The 18,736-nt window shown below is 43.3% G+C and overlaps 1 protein-coding gene and 1 long non-coding RNA gene across 3 annotated transcripts in view; one reads left to right on the forward strand and one right to left on the reverse strand.

The window, feature by feature from the left end:
• Lhfpl4 (LHFPL tetraspan subfamily member 4) overlaps positions 1-18,736 on the forward strand; it is a 32,042-nt gene that overhangs the window by 618 nt on the left and 12,688 nt on the right. For both annotated transcript variants that reach the window (XM_078033525.1, XM_078033524.1), the window contains exon 2: positions 471-958. In XM_078033525.1, coding sequence (XP_077889651.1) covers positions 553-958 — 406 coding nt within the window. In that variant the 5' untranslated portion in view covers positions 471-552. The remainder of the gene's footprint in view (positions 1-470; positions 959-18,736) is intronic.
• Positions 1,269-18,736, reverse strand: part of LOC144371175 (uncharacterized) — a 43,786-nt gene continuing 26,318 nt past the window's right edge. Inside the window, exons 3-4 of the long non-coding RNA XR_013431327.1 lie at positions 12,564-12,737; positions 1,269-7,970 (exon numbers count right to left, since the gene is read on the reverse strand). This is a non-coding gene — a long non-coding RNA (uncharacterized LOC144371175). The remainder of the gene's footprint in view (positions 7,971-12,563; positions 12,738-18,736) is intronic.

The raw sequence follows: 18,736 nt of genomic DNA on the forward strand, positions 1-18,736 counted from the left end.
GTACATCCTCCCCCCCCAAAAAGCCCCTAGTCCTTCCATAGCCCCTTTTCAGCACCCAACACCGACCTCCTACCTCTAATAGCAGCCCCCATATTCCCTCCGAGCTCTCTATATACGACCAACGCCGTTAATCCTCTAATTCTGGTCTCCAGCTTCCTTTCCATGTCCCCATGGTTCTCCTTACCCCCAATGCCAGTCCCCAAACCCCCTCCCAACTCTCCCATGACCACTTTCTGGCCTCCCCCGCCTTCCAACTCCCATACTCTCGTCCCAGCCCCCCCAACTTTCACATGACCGCTTCCTAAGCCCCCGAATAGGAGATCCTTGCCAGTCCCCCCAGACGCCGCCCCAACACTCTCATGACCCCCTCCTAGCCCCCCCCATACCAGCCCCCGTGTCCCCCAGCTCCGCCCCAGGCCCCGCCCTCGCGAGTTCCTTGACTTAGGGCGGCTTCTCGCGTGCGTCCCCAGCTCCCGCCAGCAGCCCAGCGGTCTGTCCCGGGCCGGCGGCCCCCGCCTGCCGCCGCCGCCGCCGGCCCCGCCCCCGGGCACCATGCTGCCCTCGCAGGAGGCCTCCAAGCTCTACCACGAGCACTACATGCGGAACTCGCGGGCCATCGGCGTGCTGTGGGCCATCTTCACCATCTGCTTCGCCATCATCAACGTGGTGGTCTTCATCCAGCCCTACTGGGTGGGCGACAGCGTGAGCACCCCCAAGCCTGGCTACTTCGGCCTCTTCCACTACTGCGTGGGCAGCGGGCTGGCGGGCCGCGAGCTCACCTGCCGGGGCTCCTTCACCGACTTCAGCACCATCCCGTCCGGCGCCTTCAAGGCGGCCGCCTTCTTCGTGCTGCTCTCCATGGTGCTGATCCTGGGCTGCATCACCTGCTTTGCGCTTTTCTTCTTCTGCAACACCGCCACGGTCTACAAGATCTGCGCCTGGATGCAGCTCTTGGCAGGTAGGGGAGGGGGCGGGGTCGGAACCCCCAGAACAGGCGCCAAGGTTGGGGTCTCCTTTCTGGAGGAGTCAGAGAGAGATTCTGTTCCTCTGTGCTGAGATACATCCTTGGCCCACCCTCAGCAGCTTCTAGGGAAGGAGATTTAATGAGAGAGACACCTTAAGGCAGCGGGGAGAGTGTTAGAATTGGGTATTTGGGTCCTCATGCGTGGATATATATGCACATTGCATTTATTGATGGGTTAGCATTATGTTGTCGTCTCTGAGTCTCTGTTGGCCGACTTTGTGGAAATAATTTTCTGAATCAGGGCTTTCTCTAGATGTATTCTATTTACATTATGTTGAAAAAAGCATGAGACAAAGAATCAAGAGCTCTAACTTGGACCTTTAACTTGCTGACATTAACTTGGGTGTTTCACTTTGCTTCTCAAGCCTCAGAGGCTTGGTTTCTTCATCTGTCTGTAAACAGTGGAGAGGATTCCAGAGGACAAATCAAAGAGTATCTGGTAAACTTAAAAAAGTTCTGTAACAAGGGGTGGGGGAGGCTGGCTGTGGTTTCTGTCCAGTCCTAGAGATGTGGGTAGTTGACAGCATCTAACAACAGGGATCTCCAGAGGGACAGTTCTGTTCTTTAAAACCCCCACTCCCCTGGCAGGAAGTGTTCTGGTGCCATTTCAGGTGGAAATGAATCCCTGTGACCTTCTGATGTGTTTGGCTGAGATAGTCATCCTGCCCCAAGTATCAGCAAACAGCCTTTTGGGAATGAGAAATGCTGAGACAGTTTTCCAGGATCCATTAGAGTCCCCTGTCCCCACCCACCTTTCGATTGAAAACAGATTTTGAAGATTCAGCAACTTGGGCATTTGCCTAATTGCAGACAGGGAAGAGAGTTGGGCAGGGGAAAGTGGGGCCAGGAAGGGCAAGATGGGGAAGGATGACTGGTGAGGTTAGGATAAAGTTGGAGCCCTCCAGGGATGAGAAAGAGAAGAGAAAATGTGATAATCATGAATCAGAGAGAGTTTTACAATAACACCTCAAAACATTCAACAAGTGTTCAACCCTGCAAAAGAGATTGCTTGCTGGTGATGTTCAAAGCATTTGTAGGAAGCTGGCTGTGTAGCACGGGGTGAATTCTCTTGAACATCTCCATTGAGGGGGAACCCCCATCTTTTAAAGGAGGAATGTGATATTTGGAAATGGCTGGAAGTCACTCAGGGTCAGGTGTTTGGAATATGATGGGTGATCAAACTAAGCATTGTCACTTGGGTTGAAAGCCAAGATATGAGGACAAGGTCATGAGGCTGGTTCCCTTACTCAAGAGGACTTAACAAATGTTGGGAGGAATTATTGATCCACTGGAAGAACTGCATAATCTCCTGAGAGGACTGATTTGAAGAAAGTAGTGTATATTCAGATGTAGATTTTTTTTTTTTTGTAGTACTGGGGATTGAACGAGGGTCTCTCTCATTCAACGAAAGCACTCTACTACTGAACGACATTCTAGTCCTTTTTATTTTATTTTGAGATAGAGTCCCACTAAGTTGCTGAGGCTGGCCTCAAACTTGCAAACCTCATGCTTCAGCCTCCTGCGTTACTGGGATTACGGGCATGGGCCACCACACCCAGCCCAGATGTGGACATTCTAATGACTTGCTTCAAATCCATCTCACCCCACTCAACTTCAATGTGGATTCTCCTCCTGGTACTGGGGATTGGACCCAGGGTCACTGTATCATTGAGTCACAGCCCCAGTCCTTTATTTATTTATTTATTTTTACTTTTTATTTTGAGGCAGGGTCTTGCTAAATTGCCAGGCTGGCCTTGCACTTGTGATCCTCTTGCCTCAGCCTCTCAGGTAGTTGGAATTACAGGTGTGTACCACTGTGCTTGGCTCTTTTCAAATCTTTGAAGAGAGGAGAATTGTAGGATGTGGGGAGTATCTTTCCAAATTTCTCACTGGTACCCAGAGACAGATGATATTTTGTGTTTCCATTCTATAATTCTTCCAAAAGCAAGCTGGGAAGAGTATACAGTCAGCTGGATACCCCCCCCCCATTCATCAGCCTAAATTTGGAGTCTGCAGATGGGTTGCTGACTGTTTGGCCTTCAAATTCTCTGTAATCTGTGTAGGTTTAATCTTGGGGATTTGATGAACTATCCAACAAACCCCACATAATCATTGAATTTCAGGGATCTTAGCGACCATCTCTTTCATACTCTACTCTCCTCTCCCTGCTTGAGAGAGAGGAGACTGAGTATAGAGAAATGAAGGTCTACAAGGCCAGCAAAGGAGTAAGTGGGGTGTAAGGCCCTGGGGTTCTTCACTGTTTCCCTTGTGTTACTGTCCCATTCCTGAGGGTTGAGAAGCTGAGTTGAACGGTTTATTCCATTTTGCTCAGAGAACTTCTGAATTCCCTTGGTAAGTGACTGATTCACTTTGCTTAATCGAGTGACACCAGTGCAGAGGCCAGAGCACTGTGCTACGAGTCATGGGAATGGAGCTCTTGGCTGACTCTGCCAGTGTCTCACCAGTGCTAGATCTTTTTGGTTTAAATCTCAGTTTTCTCATCTGTACAAGGGGGATGTGGGTGCAGTTAGATTAGTTGGTTTAAAGCATCTTTTTCAGCTCCTTTCACCAAGATCTTTCACCAAGATCGTTCCATTTAGATCTACACCCCCAGCCCTTTTATAAAAAATTTTGAGACAGTGTCTAAGTTGCTCAGGCTGGCCTCAAACTTGAGATCCTCCTGCTTAAGCAGGAGAAATCCTGCTGAAGTAAGAAAGTGAAAGATCTGTTATCCCCAGAGGAACTGCAGAGAAGCAAGGGGCTTTGTTTGTGTCATAGAAGAGTCAGAATGTGGGCTGGGGTTGTGGCTCAGTGGCAATGTTTTTCTTGCACATATGAGGCACTGAGTTCGATCCTTAGCACCACATAATAAAGACATGCTGTCCATCTACAACTACAAAAAATTAAAAAGAAAAGAAAAGCAAGTGAAAAATCTGTTATCCCCAGAGGAACTACAGAGAAGCAAGGGGCTTTCTTTGTGTCATATGTTATGTGATTCTTGCTCCTGTGAACTACCCCCCACCCCAAGTACTGGGGATTGAACTCAGGGTTGCTCTACTGCTGAGCTACATCCCCAGCCCTTTTACTTTTTTTTTTTTTTTTTTTCAAATTTAGAGACACGTTCTTGTTAAGTTGCACAGGGTGGCCTCCTGCCTCAGCCTCCTGAATTGCTGGGAGTATAGGCATGCACCCATGCCCAGCTTCCTGTGAACTCTTATTTCATGTTTTAGAATCTTCTAAATGCAGAGCATTTACCCCCTGGGAAAATATAAAGAGATATTTCTTTGTTTATCCGTCACCTATTCTGTGATCGTCCGGGTGCCAGATGGTGCAATACTGAGATCCATTAGGCATTCTCCCTGACCTCTAGGATCTTAAGTCTATGAAATGCAATCCCTACTCTCAGAAAGTTTATGGTCTAGTTGGTTCATTGCATTGGTCGGTAATCTTGCAGTGACAACTGACAAACTCAACTCAAACTGTCTTAATAAATTAAAATGAAGAGGGTAGAATTTATTGGCATACATATTTTGGGGGTCAAAAGTATCTAGCTTGTTGAGTATGGTGGTGCACACCTGTAATTTCAGCTTCTCAGAGGGCTGAGGCAAGAGGATCACAAGGTTCAAGGTCAGCCAGGACAACTCTGTGAGAACCTTTCTCAAAATGAAAAGGGTTTGGGCTGTGCATGTGGCTCAGTGGTAGAGCACTTGCCTGGCATGTGCAAGGCACTGGGTTCAATCCTCAGCACCACGTTAAAATAAAAATATTGTGTCCAAAAAAAAAAAAAAAAGAATGTGCTTTTTTAAAAAAAGATATTGTGTCCATTAAAAAAAAAAACTAGAAATGTAGCTCAGGGATAAAGTACTTGCTTAGCATGTATGAAGAGGCTTTGGGTTCAATCCTCAGTACCCCCCCCACACACAAACACACATACACACACACATACAGTATCTGGCTTTCCAGGAATGGTGGCGTACTCCTGTAATCCCAGGACTCAAGAGCTGAGGCAGGAGGATTGCAAGTTCAAGGTCAGCGTCAATAACTTATTGAGATTATGTCTCCAAATAAAAATTAAAAAAAGGACTTGGGAGGTACTCAGTGATAAAGTGTCCCAGTACTAAAACAAACAAAGTAAACAAACAAAAACCACCCACCAAAACCTGAAATGAAACAAGCAAACAAAAAGCCAAAGTATCTGGCTTCAGGCATGGATGGATCCAGATGCTCAAATAATGCCATACAGAATCTGTCTCACTTTATTTTTCTTGGTTTCTCTATTTTGGCTCAGTTTAAGTTCACTTCCTTCTCAAAGGTGGCAAATACTGGCAGCTCTGAATTTACATTGCTAACCCCAACCCTGTGGAAAAAGAATGATTCTAGCAAAAGTTCCAGGGTGATTCTTATTAGCCTGGCTTTTGCCAAGTGTCTACCTCTTTGTCATGGTGACTTTTTCTAAGGCCTGAGCATGTGCCTATCCCTGGAACAACAGATGGACTACTGGTGGAGAAAAGTCAGTTCCCACAAAGGTAAATCAAAGGTGACAGCTGTGGGAGAGGAACCATGGGTAAGACAACTGCAGACAGAAGCTCCTGCCCTGGGCAGTCTGAGCTCTAACACGTGTCAGGCTGCGCTGTGGAAACCCAGAACAACAGAGGGAAATGAGACCGGAGCTGGGGAGGCTATTGACAGGCATGAGGTATTGGGCAGCATTCAGAACAGAGACGAAGATCATGGTGGAAATGCAGAGATAGGAAGCCACATTTGTCTTGAGTGGGGCATCCGTGTAGGGGAGCAGCAAGAGAGGCCAGGAAGGAGTATGAGGGTCACTGTGTGCTGGGTTAGGGAGTTTGCATTTTAATTATCAGGCAGTTACGTGCTACTGTGACCACTACTCTAGCTCACGAAAAATGGTTAATGAATTCTGAGCCTTTACTCTATGTGAGAATGATGTGCTAAACATTTCACATGGATATGATTTAACCCTCACAACACTCCTCTGGATCAGGTAGTGTGATTCATATTTTATAGATGAGAAAACTGAGTTTCAAAGAGGAGAATGTCACTTGTCCAAGGTCGTACAGGTGGTAAATAGTGGACTCAGGATTGTGACTCAATCTAAATCTGTTGACTGCAGAGCCCGACCTTTTGGTTAACAGAGTAAGAGTGGTACAGACAGTGGCAGGAAGTTCTGCCAGAATACTGAATAGAGGCTAGAAAAGCCTGGTAGCTCTTTATGTACTTCAGACTCAGTTTCTCAGGGCTTCTCAGGATATCTCTGCCATTTGTTTACCTGGTTGTTGCCATTTACTGAGAACATACAAGGTGCCAACTTCTGTGTTTGACATATCCAAATTCAGTGTGTTAATTTTCATCTGTTAAAATAGCTTACTCTGAGCTGGATGTGGTGGCACGGGCCTGTAATCCCAGAGATTTGGGAAACTGAGACAGGAGGATCATAAATTCGAGGCCAGCCTCACCAACTTAATGAGATCCTGTCTTTAGACAAACCAAACCAAACAAACAAAAAAACAACTTGCTCCAAGGTCACACGTCAAGTAGAAGATGGTGCTGAAACAGTGCAGGTCTAAATGGATCTAGACCCTGTTCTGACCACTGAACTGGAAAACTGGGAATACAGAGATTACAAATTAGAGCTCTGTGTACTAAACATTGCAGGTGGGCTGGGTGAGGTTGGCAAAGATGAGGTTCCAGCTGAAGTATGGACATGGCTGGAGGGGGCAATGTCAGGTAGTTGTCTAAAAAGAACAGAGGACATAGAACCTGTACCCTGCCATTTACCAGCTATGTGGCTTTGGATCAGCCAGTTTGCCTCTCTGTATCTCAGTTTCTAAGTCTGTAAAATAGAGATTTTGTTTTGTTTTGTTTTAGAGATATTCATTACACCTTCAAAGTGTAATGGAAAGAAATAGCTGAAATGATGGGTGTAAAATGCTAAGTATGATTTCTGCTCTATAGTAAGCACTCAATAAATGGCCCCTGTTATTCTTATGAAGAACAGTTTGGGAGGAGTCCCTGATGCTCTGAGTTTGCCCTTGCAGGGATGATCAAAGGGCCTGAGAAGTTGCAAACTAAACTGTTAGTCCTACCAATCAGCTTGCTCAACTCGCATTTTACAGATGAAAGACCTGAGTCCCACAGAGAAGAGACAAGTTCATGGTCATGGAGTGAGACTTGAAACTAGGCCCCTCCCCTGTCCATCCAGAGGGTGATGATTCTGACCATGATTTATTTGATGTTGAGTGCTTACGATAGGCCAGATGCTGCCCTGGTGTTGGGATCGCAGCACAGAATGGAATGTGTGAGGTGAGGCGTTGGAGATGTGGCTCTTAGCTCAGTGGCAGAGTGCGTGCCTGGCACACACTGGGCCCTGGGTTCAATTCCCAGCGCTGCCAACCCATGAATCAATTGATAAAATAATGCATGAGATGGAATGGAAGCTTGGGGAGACTGGAGGTGGGGAGGTGGGAGGCGAGAGCAGGGGCTGGCTGGTGTGATCCAGAGGTGAGCCTCTTTCAGTTTTCCAGTTGTGTGCCCTCAATTCCCAGGGGTCTGGGCTATGATGAGCAATTACAGGAGTGCTCATTACTATAACTACAATAGACATCCACATTCTTCTCCAGGTCCCCGGGTTTTGTTTCAGGTTAGGTTTGGAATTTTATTCACTCAGTAAAGCTTTGTAGTATGTGCATGACCCTGCTGAGCAGATTGAGGGATTTCTTTTCTCCCATCCTCCTTTTCTTCCTCTTCTCCTCTCTCATTCCTTTCTTCCTCCCTCAATTCTCCCTGCCGTCTTCATTTCTGCCTCTCTCCCTCTCTCCTTTCTCCATTCCTTTCTTTCTCACATCAACCACTTACCAAAGGCCTCTCAGGCCTGCTAGGTTCTGGGAATCCTGCGTAAGAGTCTTCCTCCCAGGTACCTCATCATCTAATGGAAGAGATAAGAAAGAAAACAGGTCATCGCTGTGTGGTGCAACACAAAGAATGATTGACTCTTAACAGGGTATTCTGGGGACACGAAGGGGACTTCTAACATAGTGAAGGACAGCCAGGGAAATCTTCCAAAAAGGGCAACAACATTTGAGACGAACACCCCCTCCTTTTTTTTTTTTTTTTTTTCCTCCCTTGGTGCTGGGACTGGAAGCCAGGAACTCAACATGCCAGGCAAAGCACTCTACCACTGAGCTACACCCCCACTCCCAATGTGAGCTGTATCTTAAAGGATGAGTGGAAAGAGAAAGGCAAACTTTTCTCAGTATGATCAAAGACATGGAGGTAGGGATAGCCTGGTGTGTTTTGGGAACTACACGCAATTAGGGAAGGGAAAGGTAGAATTTGGGACCAGGGAGGTGGGCAGGAGCTGGATCACAGAGACCCTCTAAGTCATAGAAAGGAGTTTAGAGTTTGGACATAAGTAGCAGATAGTTGAAGTTTTTTTTTTTTTTTAATTGTTAATTTTTTCCAGACTCTCATTGACTTTTTTGTAAAAGTTAACACAATACTTGATAAACAAAGTAAAAAGGATACACATTTCTATATGGCTCCTTCCCACCCTCATCTCCCATTGTTTCTTCCAGAGACAACCTTATCTATTTCCAGGAAATTCCATAAATATACAAGCAAATGCAAATTCTTGTTTCATATATACCCAGTACTCAGCATTTCATACAGTAACATTGTATATAAGTTTATTTATGGCTGCATAACAAATCACCCCAAAACTTAATGGCTGAAAGTCACAGGAACTTGTTCTCTTTGTTTCCATGCGTCACAGGAGTTTGGAGGAGCTGAGATGGGGGCGGGTAGTTCTGACTCAGGGTCTCTCATCTGAAGGGTGACTGGAGCTTGTTCATGTGCATGCTGGCAGGAGACCTCGAAGCAAGATAAAGGAAGAAGCCACACTGCCTGCCCCTCCACCTCATTTTTAGTGACAACTTCGATTTTGAGATATATTGCATAGGTCATACCATTTATGCATACAAAGCAAAGACGTCAGTGGTTTTTAGTATATTCACAGAATATACAACGTTACTGCAATCGATTTCAGGATATTTTTGTTATCTCAGGAAGAAGCCCTCTTAATTCCTGGCTTTTCATTCTCCCCAGTCCTTGACAACTACTAATTTACTTCCTCTGTAGACTGCCTGTTCTGGTCACTTCATGTTCTTTTCCTTGGTACTGGGATTGAACCCAGGGATGCTTTACCACTGAGCCACAGCCCCAGTCCTTTTTTTTTTTTTTTTTTGAGACTGGTTTCACTAAGTTGCTTAGGACCTCACTAAATTGGTGAGGCTTGCTTTGAACTTGAAATTCTTCTGTCTCAGCCTCTGGAGTTGCTGGAAGTACAGGTGAGTGCCACCAAGCCTAGCAGGACATTTCATGTTATATAGTTTTTCATGCCTGGCTTCTCTCACTTCATATAACGTGTTCAAGGCTCATTCATGCTGTAGCATGTATGAGTATTTCATTCCTCTTTGTGCCAAATAATATACCATTGTATGGGTATATCACATTTTGCTTATCCATTCATCCACTGATAGACATTGGGGTTGTTTCTACCTTTTGACTATTGTAAATGAGGCAGTGAACGTTTGTATACAAGGTTTTGTGTGGTTACACACTTTCATTTCTCTTGGGTACGTATTTTCAGGTAGAATCGCTGAGTCAATGGCAACTGCATTTTCTTTTTCAAGAATTTAGCCTTTATTTATTTATTTATTTATTTATTTGGTGCTGAGGATTGAACCCAGAACCTCACCCATGCTAGGCAAATGCTCTACACTTGAGCCACAACCTCAGTCCCTGAAAACTGAATATTTAACATCTAGATTAAGGGACATCTAGATTGCTTTCCAAAGTAGTGGTACCTCTTGACAGTCCTAACATTCATATATGAAGTTTCTTCTCTCTGCATATTCTCATCATCACCGTTAGAATTTGTGGTTACAGCCATCCTACTGGGTGTGAGGTGATGTCTCCCTGTTTTTTTTAAAAAATTAATTTATTTATTATAATTAGGTATATGTGACAGCAGAATGCATTTTGACTCATTGTACACAACTGCAGCACAACTTTTCATTTCTCTGGTTGTATACAATGTAGTGTCGCACCATATGTACAGTCACACATGTACCTAGGGTAATGATGTCCATCTCATTCCACCATCTTTCCTGCTCTCATACTTCCTCCTCTCCCCTCTGCCCAAAATTCCTCCATTTTTCCCATGTCCCTCCATCATGGATCAATATCCACTTATAAGAGAGAACATTTGGCCTTTGTTTTTTTGGGATTGGCTTACTTCACTTAGCATGATATTCTCCAACTGCATCCATTTAACTACAAATGCCATAATATTATTCTCTTTTAATGTTGAGTAATAGTCCATTGTGTATATACAGTTTCTTTTATCCATTTATCTATTGAAGGGCAACTAGGTTGTTTCCACAGTTTAGCTGTTGTGAATTATGCTGCTATAAACATTTATGTGGTTGTGTTACTATAGTGTGCTGATTTTAAGTCTTTCGGGCTAAGGATCTGAACATATACTTTTCAGAAGAAGATATACAATTGATCAACAAATATATGAAAAAATATTCAGCATCTCTAGTAATTAGAGAAATGCAAATCAAAACTATTCTAAGATTTCATCTCTCACAAGTCAGAATACAAACAACAATAAGCATTGGCGGGGGGGCTGGGGATGTGGCTCAAGCAGTAGGGCGCTCTCCTGGCATGCATTGCGGCCTGGGTTCGATCCTCAGCACCACATACAAACAAAGATGTTGTGTCTGCTGAAAAACTAAAAAATAATTTTAAAAGTTCTCTCTCTAAAAAAAAAATAATAAGCATTGGCGAGGATGTGGGGGGAAAGATATACTCATGTATTGCTGGTGGGACTGCAAATTGGTGCAACCAATATGGAAGCAGTATGGAAGTTCCTTAGAAAACTTGTAACTGAACCACAATTTGACCCAGCTATCCCTGTGTTTTTTCTTTTTAAAAATTATTAATTAATTTATTTGTGGTGCTGAGGATTGAACCCAGGGCCTTGTGCATGTGAATAAGCACTCTACCAACTGAGCTATATCCCCAGCCCGTTTTTTTTTTAATATTTATCTATTAGTTGTAATTGGACACAATACCTTTATTTTATTTATTTATTTTTATGTGGTGCTGAGGATTGAATCCAGGACCTCTCACGTGCAAGGCAAGCACTCTACTGCTTAGCCACAACTCTACCCCAAATTCCTGCTTTTCTTTTTTTTTCAGAGACCTTCTTTCTTTTATTAAAAATATTTATTTTTTTTTAGGTGGACACAATATCTTTATTTTACATTTATGTGGTGCTGAGGATGGAACCTAGTGCCTCCCGCATGCTAGGCGAGTGCTCTACCTATGAGCCACAACCCCAGCCCCTCCATGTGGTTTTGATATGCATTTCCTCAATCATTGGTTGCCCAAGCACCATTTATTGAAGTGTTTTCCTGTACTTATTGGGCATTTGTGTATCTTCTTTGCAGAAATGTCTATTCATATACTTCATTCATTTTTTAATATAGGTTATTTGTCTTCTTATTATTGAGTTGTGTGTTTTTTTGAAAAAATACATTCTGTATAGAAACTTTTTTTTTTTAATTTTTAGATTTTGAAACAGGGTCTTGCTAAGTTTCCCAGGCAGTCAGAGAACCTGCAATCCTCCTGCCTCAGCCTCACCAACTGCTGAGATTACAGACCTTTGCCACCACACCTAGCATATTGACTGTCCTTTGAAGCACAGTAGTTTTAAATTTATGCAAAATCCAGTTTATCTATTTTTTTCTTTTGTTGTCTGTGCCTTTTAGTGTCCTTTCTGAGAATCCACTGCCATATAGAGTAACAAAGATTTACTTCTCTGTTTTCTTCTAAGAGTTTTGTAGTTTGGATTTTTACATTTAGGTCTTTGACTCATTTTCAGTGTGTGTGCGCATTTGTCTGTGTGTGTATATGTGCGTGCGTGCGTGCGTGCGTGCGTGCGTGTGTGTGTGTGTGTGTGTGTGTGTGTGTATTGGGGACTGAACCCATGCCTTTGTGCATACCGAGTACACATTCTATCACTGAACCACACCCCAATCCCTTGAGTTAATTATTTGTATGGTAAGAGATAGGAGTCCATTTTCATTCTTTTGAACCTGGTTATCTAGTCCTCCAAGCACCATCTATTGAAAAGATTACTCTTGGGCTGGGGATGTGGCTCAAGTGGCCCGTTCCCCAGGCATGCATACGGCCTGGGTTCGATCCTCAGCACCACATGCAAACAGAGAAGTTGTGTCTGCCAAAGACTAAAAAATAAATATTGAAATGTTTTTCTCTCTCTCTCTCTCTCTCTCTCTCTCTCTAAAAAAAAAAAAAAAAAATAGAAAAGATTACTCTTTTTATTTTGGTTCCAGGGATTGAACCCAGGGGCACTTAACCAGCCCTTATTATATTTTAATTAGAGACAGGGTCTCCCTAACTTGCTCAGGGCTAAATTGTTGAGACTGACCTTGAACTTGTGAGCCTCATGCTTCAGCCTCCTGAGCTGCCGGAATTATAGGCATGCGCCCTGGTGTCCAGCTGATTACTCTTTCTTCATTAAATGATCTTGTTACCCTTGTAAAAAAATTGATGGGCTGCTGGGCTCTGTGGCTCACACTCGTTAATTCATCTACACAGGAGGCTGAGGAAGAAAGATCGAAAGTTGGAGGTCAGCCTGGGCAACTTAGTGAGACCCTGTCTCAATATAAAAAATAAAAAGGACTGGTGATGTTGATTTGTGGTAGAGTGCATCTGGGTTCAATTCCCAGTACCTCCAAACAACAACAACAAAAACACAGTAAACAAACAACAAAAAGTTTCTGTTCCTAGCACCTCCATATTAGGAAACAGGTTTCCTACCCATGAACTTTTCAGGGGCACATTTAAACCATAGCAAATAAGTAATTACCTCATGAGACTATTTAAAGATTAATAATGAGTATATGTACATACCCTGGCACAGTGGGTACACTCAATAAATGTTCACAATTGTTATTAGTTGTTGTATGATTTGAATCAAATCAGTGGTAGAACAAGAAAAGAAAGGCTGGCAATTGGGACCAGTTAGGGGATGAGCCTGGAAAAGTAATGAGGTCTCACTATGAAGCTCCTTGGAAGCTGTGCCTTGATGTCAGGATTGTCCTTAGGCAGTGCAGTCACTTTCAAAGGGTGCAAGTGTGGCTAATGTGGATTTAGAAAGATGTCTCGAGCTTCAGGCTGTGCACCTGTCATCTCAGCAGCTTGGGAGGCTGAGACAGGAGGATTGAGAGTTCAAAGCCAGCCTCAGCAAAAGTGAAGCGCTAAGCAACTCAGTAAGACCCTGTCTCTAAATAAAATACAAAATAGGGCTGGGGAGGTGGCTCAGTGGTTGAGGCCCCCGAGTTCAATCCCTGGTACCCCTGCTGCCCCCCAAAAAGAAAGATGTCTCAAGCAGCCTCTGTGAAGAATGATGCACTGGATGGAGGCTTGACTGGAGGCAGGGAATCCAGGAAGAAGGCTGTGACAGTGGTCCAGGAGAGCCATGCTTGGGCTGGGGGTGGGCAAGCAGAAGAAAGATGGGAGACCTGTTTAGGAGCCTGATGGGTGTGTGTTGGGGGTGAGGGCAAGGCAGGTGCTGTGTGTGACACCAAGTTTCCCGCGTGGATGATTGGGTCTCTGAAGTGACATTCACAGAGGAAGTAGGAGGAGGACCACAATTGGGAAGTGTTGGGTTTGAGGCCCGTGTGGGATGTGCAAGAGGAATGGTTCAACAAGCCACTGGATGTTTTGGTGTGGAGTTGAGCAGACAGTTCTGGGTGGGAGATGGACATCATCGTAGTGAGGAGTCATTGCCTGGGGAGGGAGTGTGGAAGGAGAAGAGGAAACAGCTCAAGAAACCAACCCTTATGAAGCAGGAGGAGGAGGAGCCAGAAAAGGAGAGGAGTCACAGTAGCAGGAGGCCAATGAGCAGCTGCGGAATGATGGCTCTGAGACAGAGACTACCTGTTCTGAGCAGAAATGAGTAGGCTGGGAAGGGATGGAATCACTTGGAATGGGGGGAAGGCAGCAGAGACTGGTGCTGGGGATGGAACCTGGGGCCTCCAGCATGCTAGGCAGATGCTCTACCAGTGAGCTATACCCCTAGCCCTAGAATTTCATACCCTATAAAACTATGCTTCAAAAGTGAAGGAGAGGGGCTGGGGATGTGGCTCAAGTAGTAGTGTGTTGCCTGGCATTCGTGAGGCACTGGGTTCGATCCTCAGCACCACATAAAAATAAAACAAAGATATTGTGTCCACCTAAAGCTAAAAAAAAAAAAAAAAAAAAAAAAATGAAGAGAGGCCAGGCCTGGTGGCACGGGTCTGTAATCCCAGCCACCAGGAGGCTGAGACAGGAGGATGGCGAATTCAAAGCTAGCCTCAGCAAAAGCAAGGGCCTAAGCAACTCACTGAGCCCCTGTCTCTAAGTAAAATACAAAATAGGACTGGGGAGGTGGCTCAGTGATTGAGTGCCCCTGAGTTCAATCCCTGGGACCTGCCCACCCCCCAAAAAAAAAGTGAAGGAGAGGTTTTGTGGAGTAGAGCACGCTTGTGATTCCAATCCCAGGCAGGGGGATTATAATTTGAAGGCCAGTCTCAGCAATTTAGTGAGACGCCATTTCAAAATAAAAAATAAGAAAGGAGAAGGACGCAGCTCAATGGTGGAGTGCTTGCTTGTGTTTCATGTATGAAGCCCAAAGTTCCATCCCTGGTATTGCAAAAAACAAAAATGAAGGAGAAAGCTGATCACTGCAGCAGGTGTCCATAATCCCAGCAACTCAGAGGCTGAGGCAGAAGGATCGTAAATTCAAGGCCAGTGTGGGCAATTTAGCCAGATGTATCTCAAACTAAAATTTAAAAAGGGCGTGGCAAAGTGCTTGCCTTATATGTGTGAGGCCATGAATTCAATGCACATCACTACAAAAAAAAAAAAAAAGTTATACCCACACACACTTAGTGGATGTAACAAGTAGTTTGTTTAAAATGATAGGAACAATGTATTCATGAATATATGGGTGTGGGTGCATATATATGTAGTGAATAATAACAGTGATATGGGCACAGGTGGAGGAGTTGGGATTATTTTGTTATTACAAGGTATTCACACGACCCACGAAATCATAGTATTTTTTTTTTTTTTTGGTACTGGGAATTGAATTCGGGGCACTCAACCACTGAGCCACATCCCCAGCCCTATTTTTGAATTTATTTAGAGATAGAGTCTCACTGAGTTGCTAAGCGCATTGCCATGTCTGAGGCTGGCTTTGAACTTGTGATCCTCCTGCCTCAGCCTCCCAAGCCACTAGGATTACAGGCATGCACCACCATGCCTGGCTTCATAGTGTTTTTTGAAACACTATGGATTTAGAACTGAGTCCAATAGTGCACTCCTGTAACCCCAGTGACTCAGAAGGCCGAGGCAGGAGCATCACAAGTCAGAGATCAGCCTTAGCAATTTAGTGAGACCCTGTCTCAAAATGTAAAAAGATTAGAGGGTGTAGCTTAGTGGTAAAGCACCCAGGGGTTCAATTTCCAGTAATAAATAAATAAATGTATGAATGAACAATATTCTAAAGGAGAGAAAATCAAAGTATGTATGATATTACATATGATGTTCAGTTAAAACCAAAAAAGGCAGGATAACCGAAGAGAGAAACAGGAATAAACATCAAAGGCAACAAATAGAAACCAATAACAAACATGGTAGGTATTAGTCCAGCAGTATCAGTAATCATTTTGAATGGCAAGGTCTAAATGCACCAATTAAAAACAGGTTGTCAGAATGGATCCAAAAACAAGACCCAGGGGCTGGGGATAGAGCTCAGTTGGTAGAGTGCTTGCTTTGCACGCACAAGGCCCTGGGTTCAATCCCCAGCACCACACACACACACAAAAAAAAAAAAAAAAAGAAAAAGAAAGAAAGAAAGAAACCGAGACCCAATTTTATGTTGTCTTTCAAGGAACACACTAAGATGCATATGGATTAAATGTAAATGGATGGAGAGGCTGGGGCTGTGTCTCAGTGGTGGAGTACTTGCCTAGCACATGTGAGGCACTGGGTTCGATCCTTAGCACTGCATACAAAAATAAGCAAGTAAAATAAAAGCATCCATCTACAACTACAAAAAAAAAAAAGTAAATGGATGGAGCTGGGCACACTAGCACACACCCAAGTCCCAGCTGCTAGGGGACTGAGGCAGGAGGATTGCAATTTCAAGGCCAGCCTGAGCAATTTATCGAGGCCCTAATAAGCTCAGTGGTCAAGCACCTATGGGTTCAATCCCTGGTACAAAAAAAAAAAAAAAAAGAAGAAAAAAGAATTCGAGGTGCTGTTTCTTACCCCTCACAAAGGCTCTGTGAAATGGGTAGGGCAGATGTTGTGATCCTCATTTTACCTGTGAAGAAATTTAGGCAGAGAGGTAAACTGAGCTTGCCTAAAACTGCAAAGGACAGAGCTGAGTCTCCTGTGGAGGCAGGACAGGTGGGATGTGTTTCCCAAGTATGGGACCTGCTGGATGGCACCAGGCAGCCTGCAGTGAGCACACTGTTCCATTTGCATTCTTTTATAACTTGGGAGAGAAGGTGTTGGTTTGGTGCTAATGTGTCTTCAACTCCTCTCACACTTACTAATAGTCCTTTGTAAGAGATCAGCCCTCAGCGCATTTGTCAGGGAAAAGTGTCTAACTAGAAACTAAGAACACTGTTTTGGTTTCATTATATTTATAGTGTCTTTCTTTTTATGGCAAATGATTTTGGTTTCTTTTTCTTTGAAAGTGATTAAATTTACTTATTTTTCTCCCCATAATAGGGATTGAACCCAGGGGTGCTTTACCACTGAGCTGCATCCCCAACCCTTTTATTTTTATTTTTATTTTTATTTTTTGAGACTGGATCCCAACAAGTTGTGAGGCTGCTTTTGAACTTGTGATCTTCCTGCTTTAGCTTCCTGAGCCACTGGCGAGGCATGCACCACTGCCCTTGGCTAGACTCACTTTTACTTAAAAAGCAAATTGAATCCCTGGTACCCACCTACCCACTACAAAAAAAATTGAGTCTATTAAAATAAAAACACAAAACAGGGACTTGTCTGGACTTGAATACAGATCCCACCACTTACTGAGTGATATTGGATAAGACAGTAAATAAATTCCTCCAGGTTCTGGCTTTCTTAGAAAAGAGGGTGATATTTTTCTCCACCTCATAATTTTTTTTTTAAAGATTAAATGAGATGATGACTAGTAGGAGTTTAGCAACCTGGCACACAGTTAAGCATTCAATGTTATTTTTTTAAAAAACATTCTTCTCATTCCTCTTCTTTTTAAAATGTCTTTATTTTTATATGGTGCTGAGGATGGAACCCAGTGCCTCATACGTGAGAGGCAAATGCTCTACCACTGAGCTATAACCCCAGCCCCATTTTTTTAATATTGATTTTTAGTAGTATTTAGTAGTACTTAGTAGTAGTATTTAGTAGTGATTTTTTGTAGTTGGATACAATATCTTTAATTAATTAATTAATTTATTTTTATGTGGTGCTGAAGATCAAACTCAGTGCTTCACACATGCTAGGCAAGTGCTCTACCACTGAGCTACAACCCCAGCCCCCAACCCATTACAATTTTGATCCCATTCTTGTAGTTGAACATGATGTGGAGTTTCACTGGTTGTGTTTTCATATATGAGCATAGAAAAGTTATGTCTGATTCATCCTACTGTCTTTCCTATTCCAATCTCCCCTCTTTCTTTCATTCCCCTTTGTCTAATCCAGTGAACTTCTATATTTCCCCTCCCTAGCCTTCCTGTTTTGGGTTAGCATCTACATATCAGAGAGAACATTTGACCTTTGGTTGTTTGGGACTGGCTTAGCATGATAGTCTCTAGTTCCATCCATTCTCTGGCAAATGCCATAATTTCATTCACCTTTATAGCTGAGTAATATTCCATTGTGTATATATACCACATTTTCTTTATCCATTCATCTCTTGAAGGGTGCCTAGGTTTGTTTCATAGCTTGGCTATTGTGAATTGAGCTGCTATAAACATTGATGACACTGTGTCACTGTAGTATGCTGATTTAAGTCCTTTGGGTATAAGACTAGGAGTATGATAACTGGGTCAAATGGTGGTTCCATATCAAGTTTTCTAAGGAATCTCCATACTGATTTCCAGTGTAGTTGTACCAATTTGTACTCCTACCATTTATGTATGAGTATACCTTTTCCCTTACATCCTTGCCAACATTTATTGTTACTTATATTTTTGATAATTGCCATTCTGACTGGAGTGAGATGGAACCTATGTAGTTTTAATTTGCATTTCTCTAATTGCTAGAAATGTTTAACATTTTTAAATATTTTTTGACTCTTTATATTTCTTCTTCTGGGAAGTGTCTATCCAGTTCCTTTGCCCATTTATCGAGTAGGTTATTTATCTATTTTTTGGTGTTAAGTTTTTTGAGTTCTTTGTATATCCTGGAGATTAATGCTGTATCTGAGGTGTAGGTGGTAAAGATTTTCTCCCATTCTGTAAGCTGTCTGTTCATGCAATTCCCATTTAAATTCCAATGATGTTCTTCATAGAAATAGAAAAAAGTAGTCATGAAATTCATTTGGAAAAATAAGAG

This window comes from Ictidomys tridecemlineatus, chromosome 16, assembly GCF_052094955.1.
Source record: "Ictidomys tridecemlineatus isolate mIctTri1 chromosome 16, mIctTri1.hap1, whole genome shotgun sequence".
Taxonomy (NCBI): Eukaryota; Metazoa; Chordata; class Mammalia; order Rodentia; family Sciuridae; genus Ictidomys; species Ictidomys tridecemlineatus.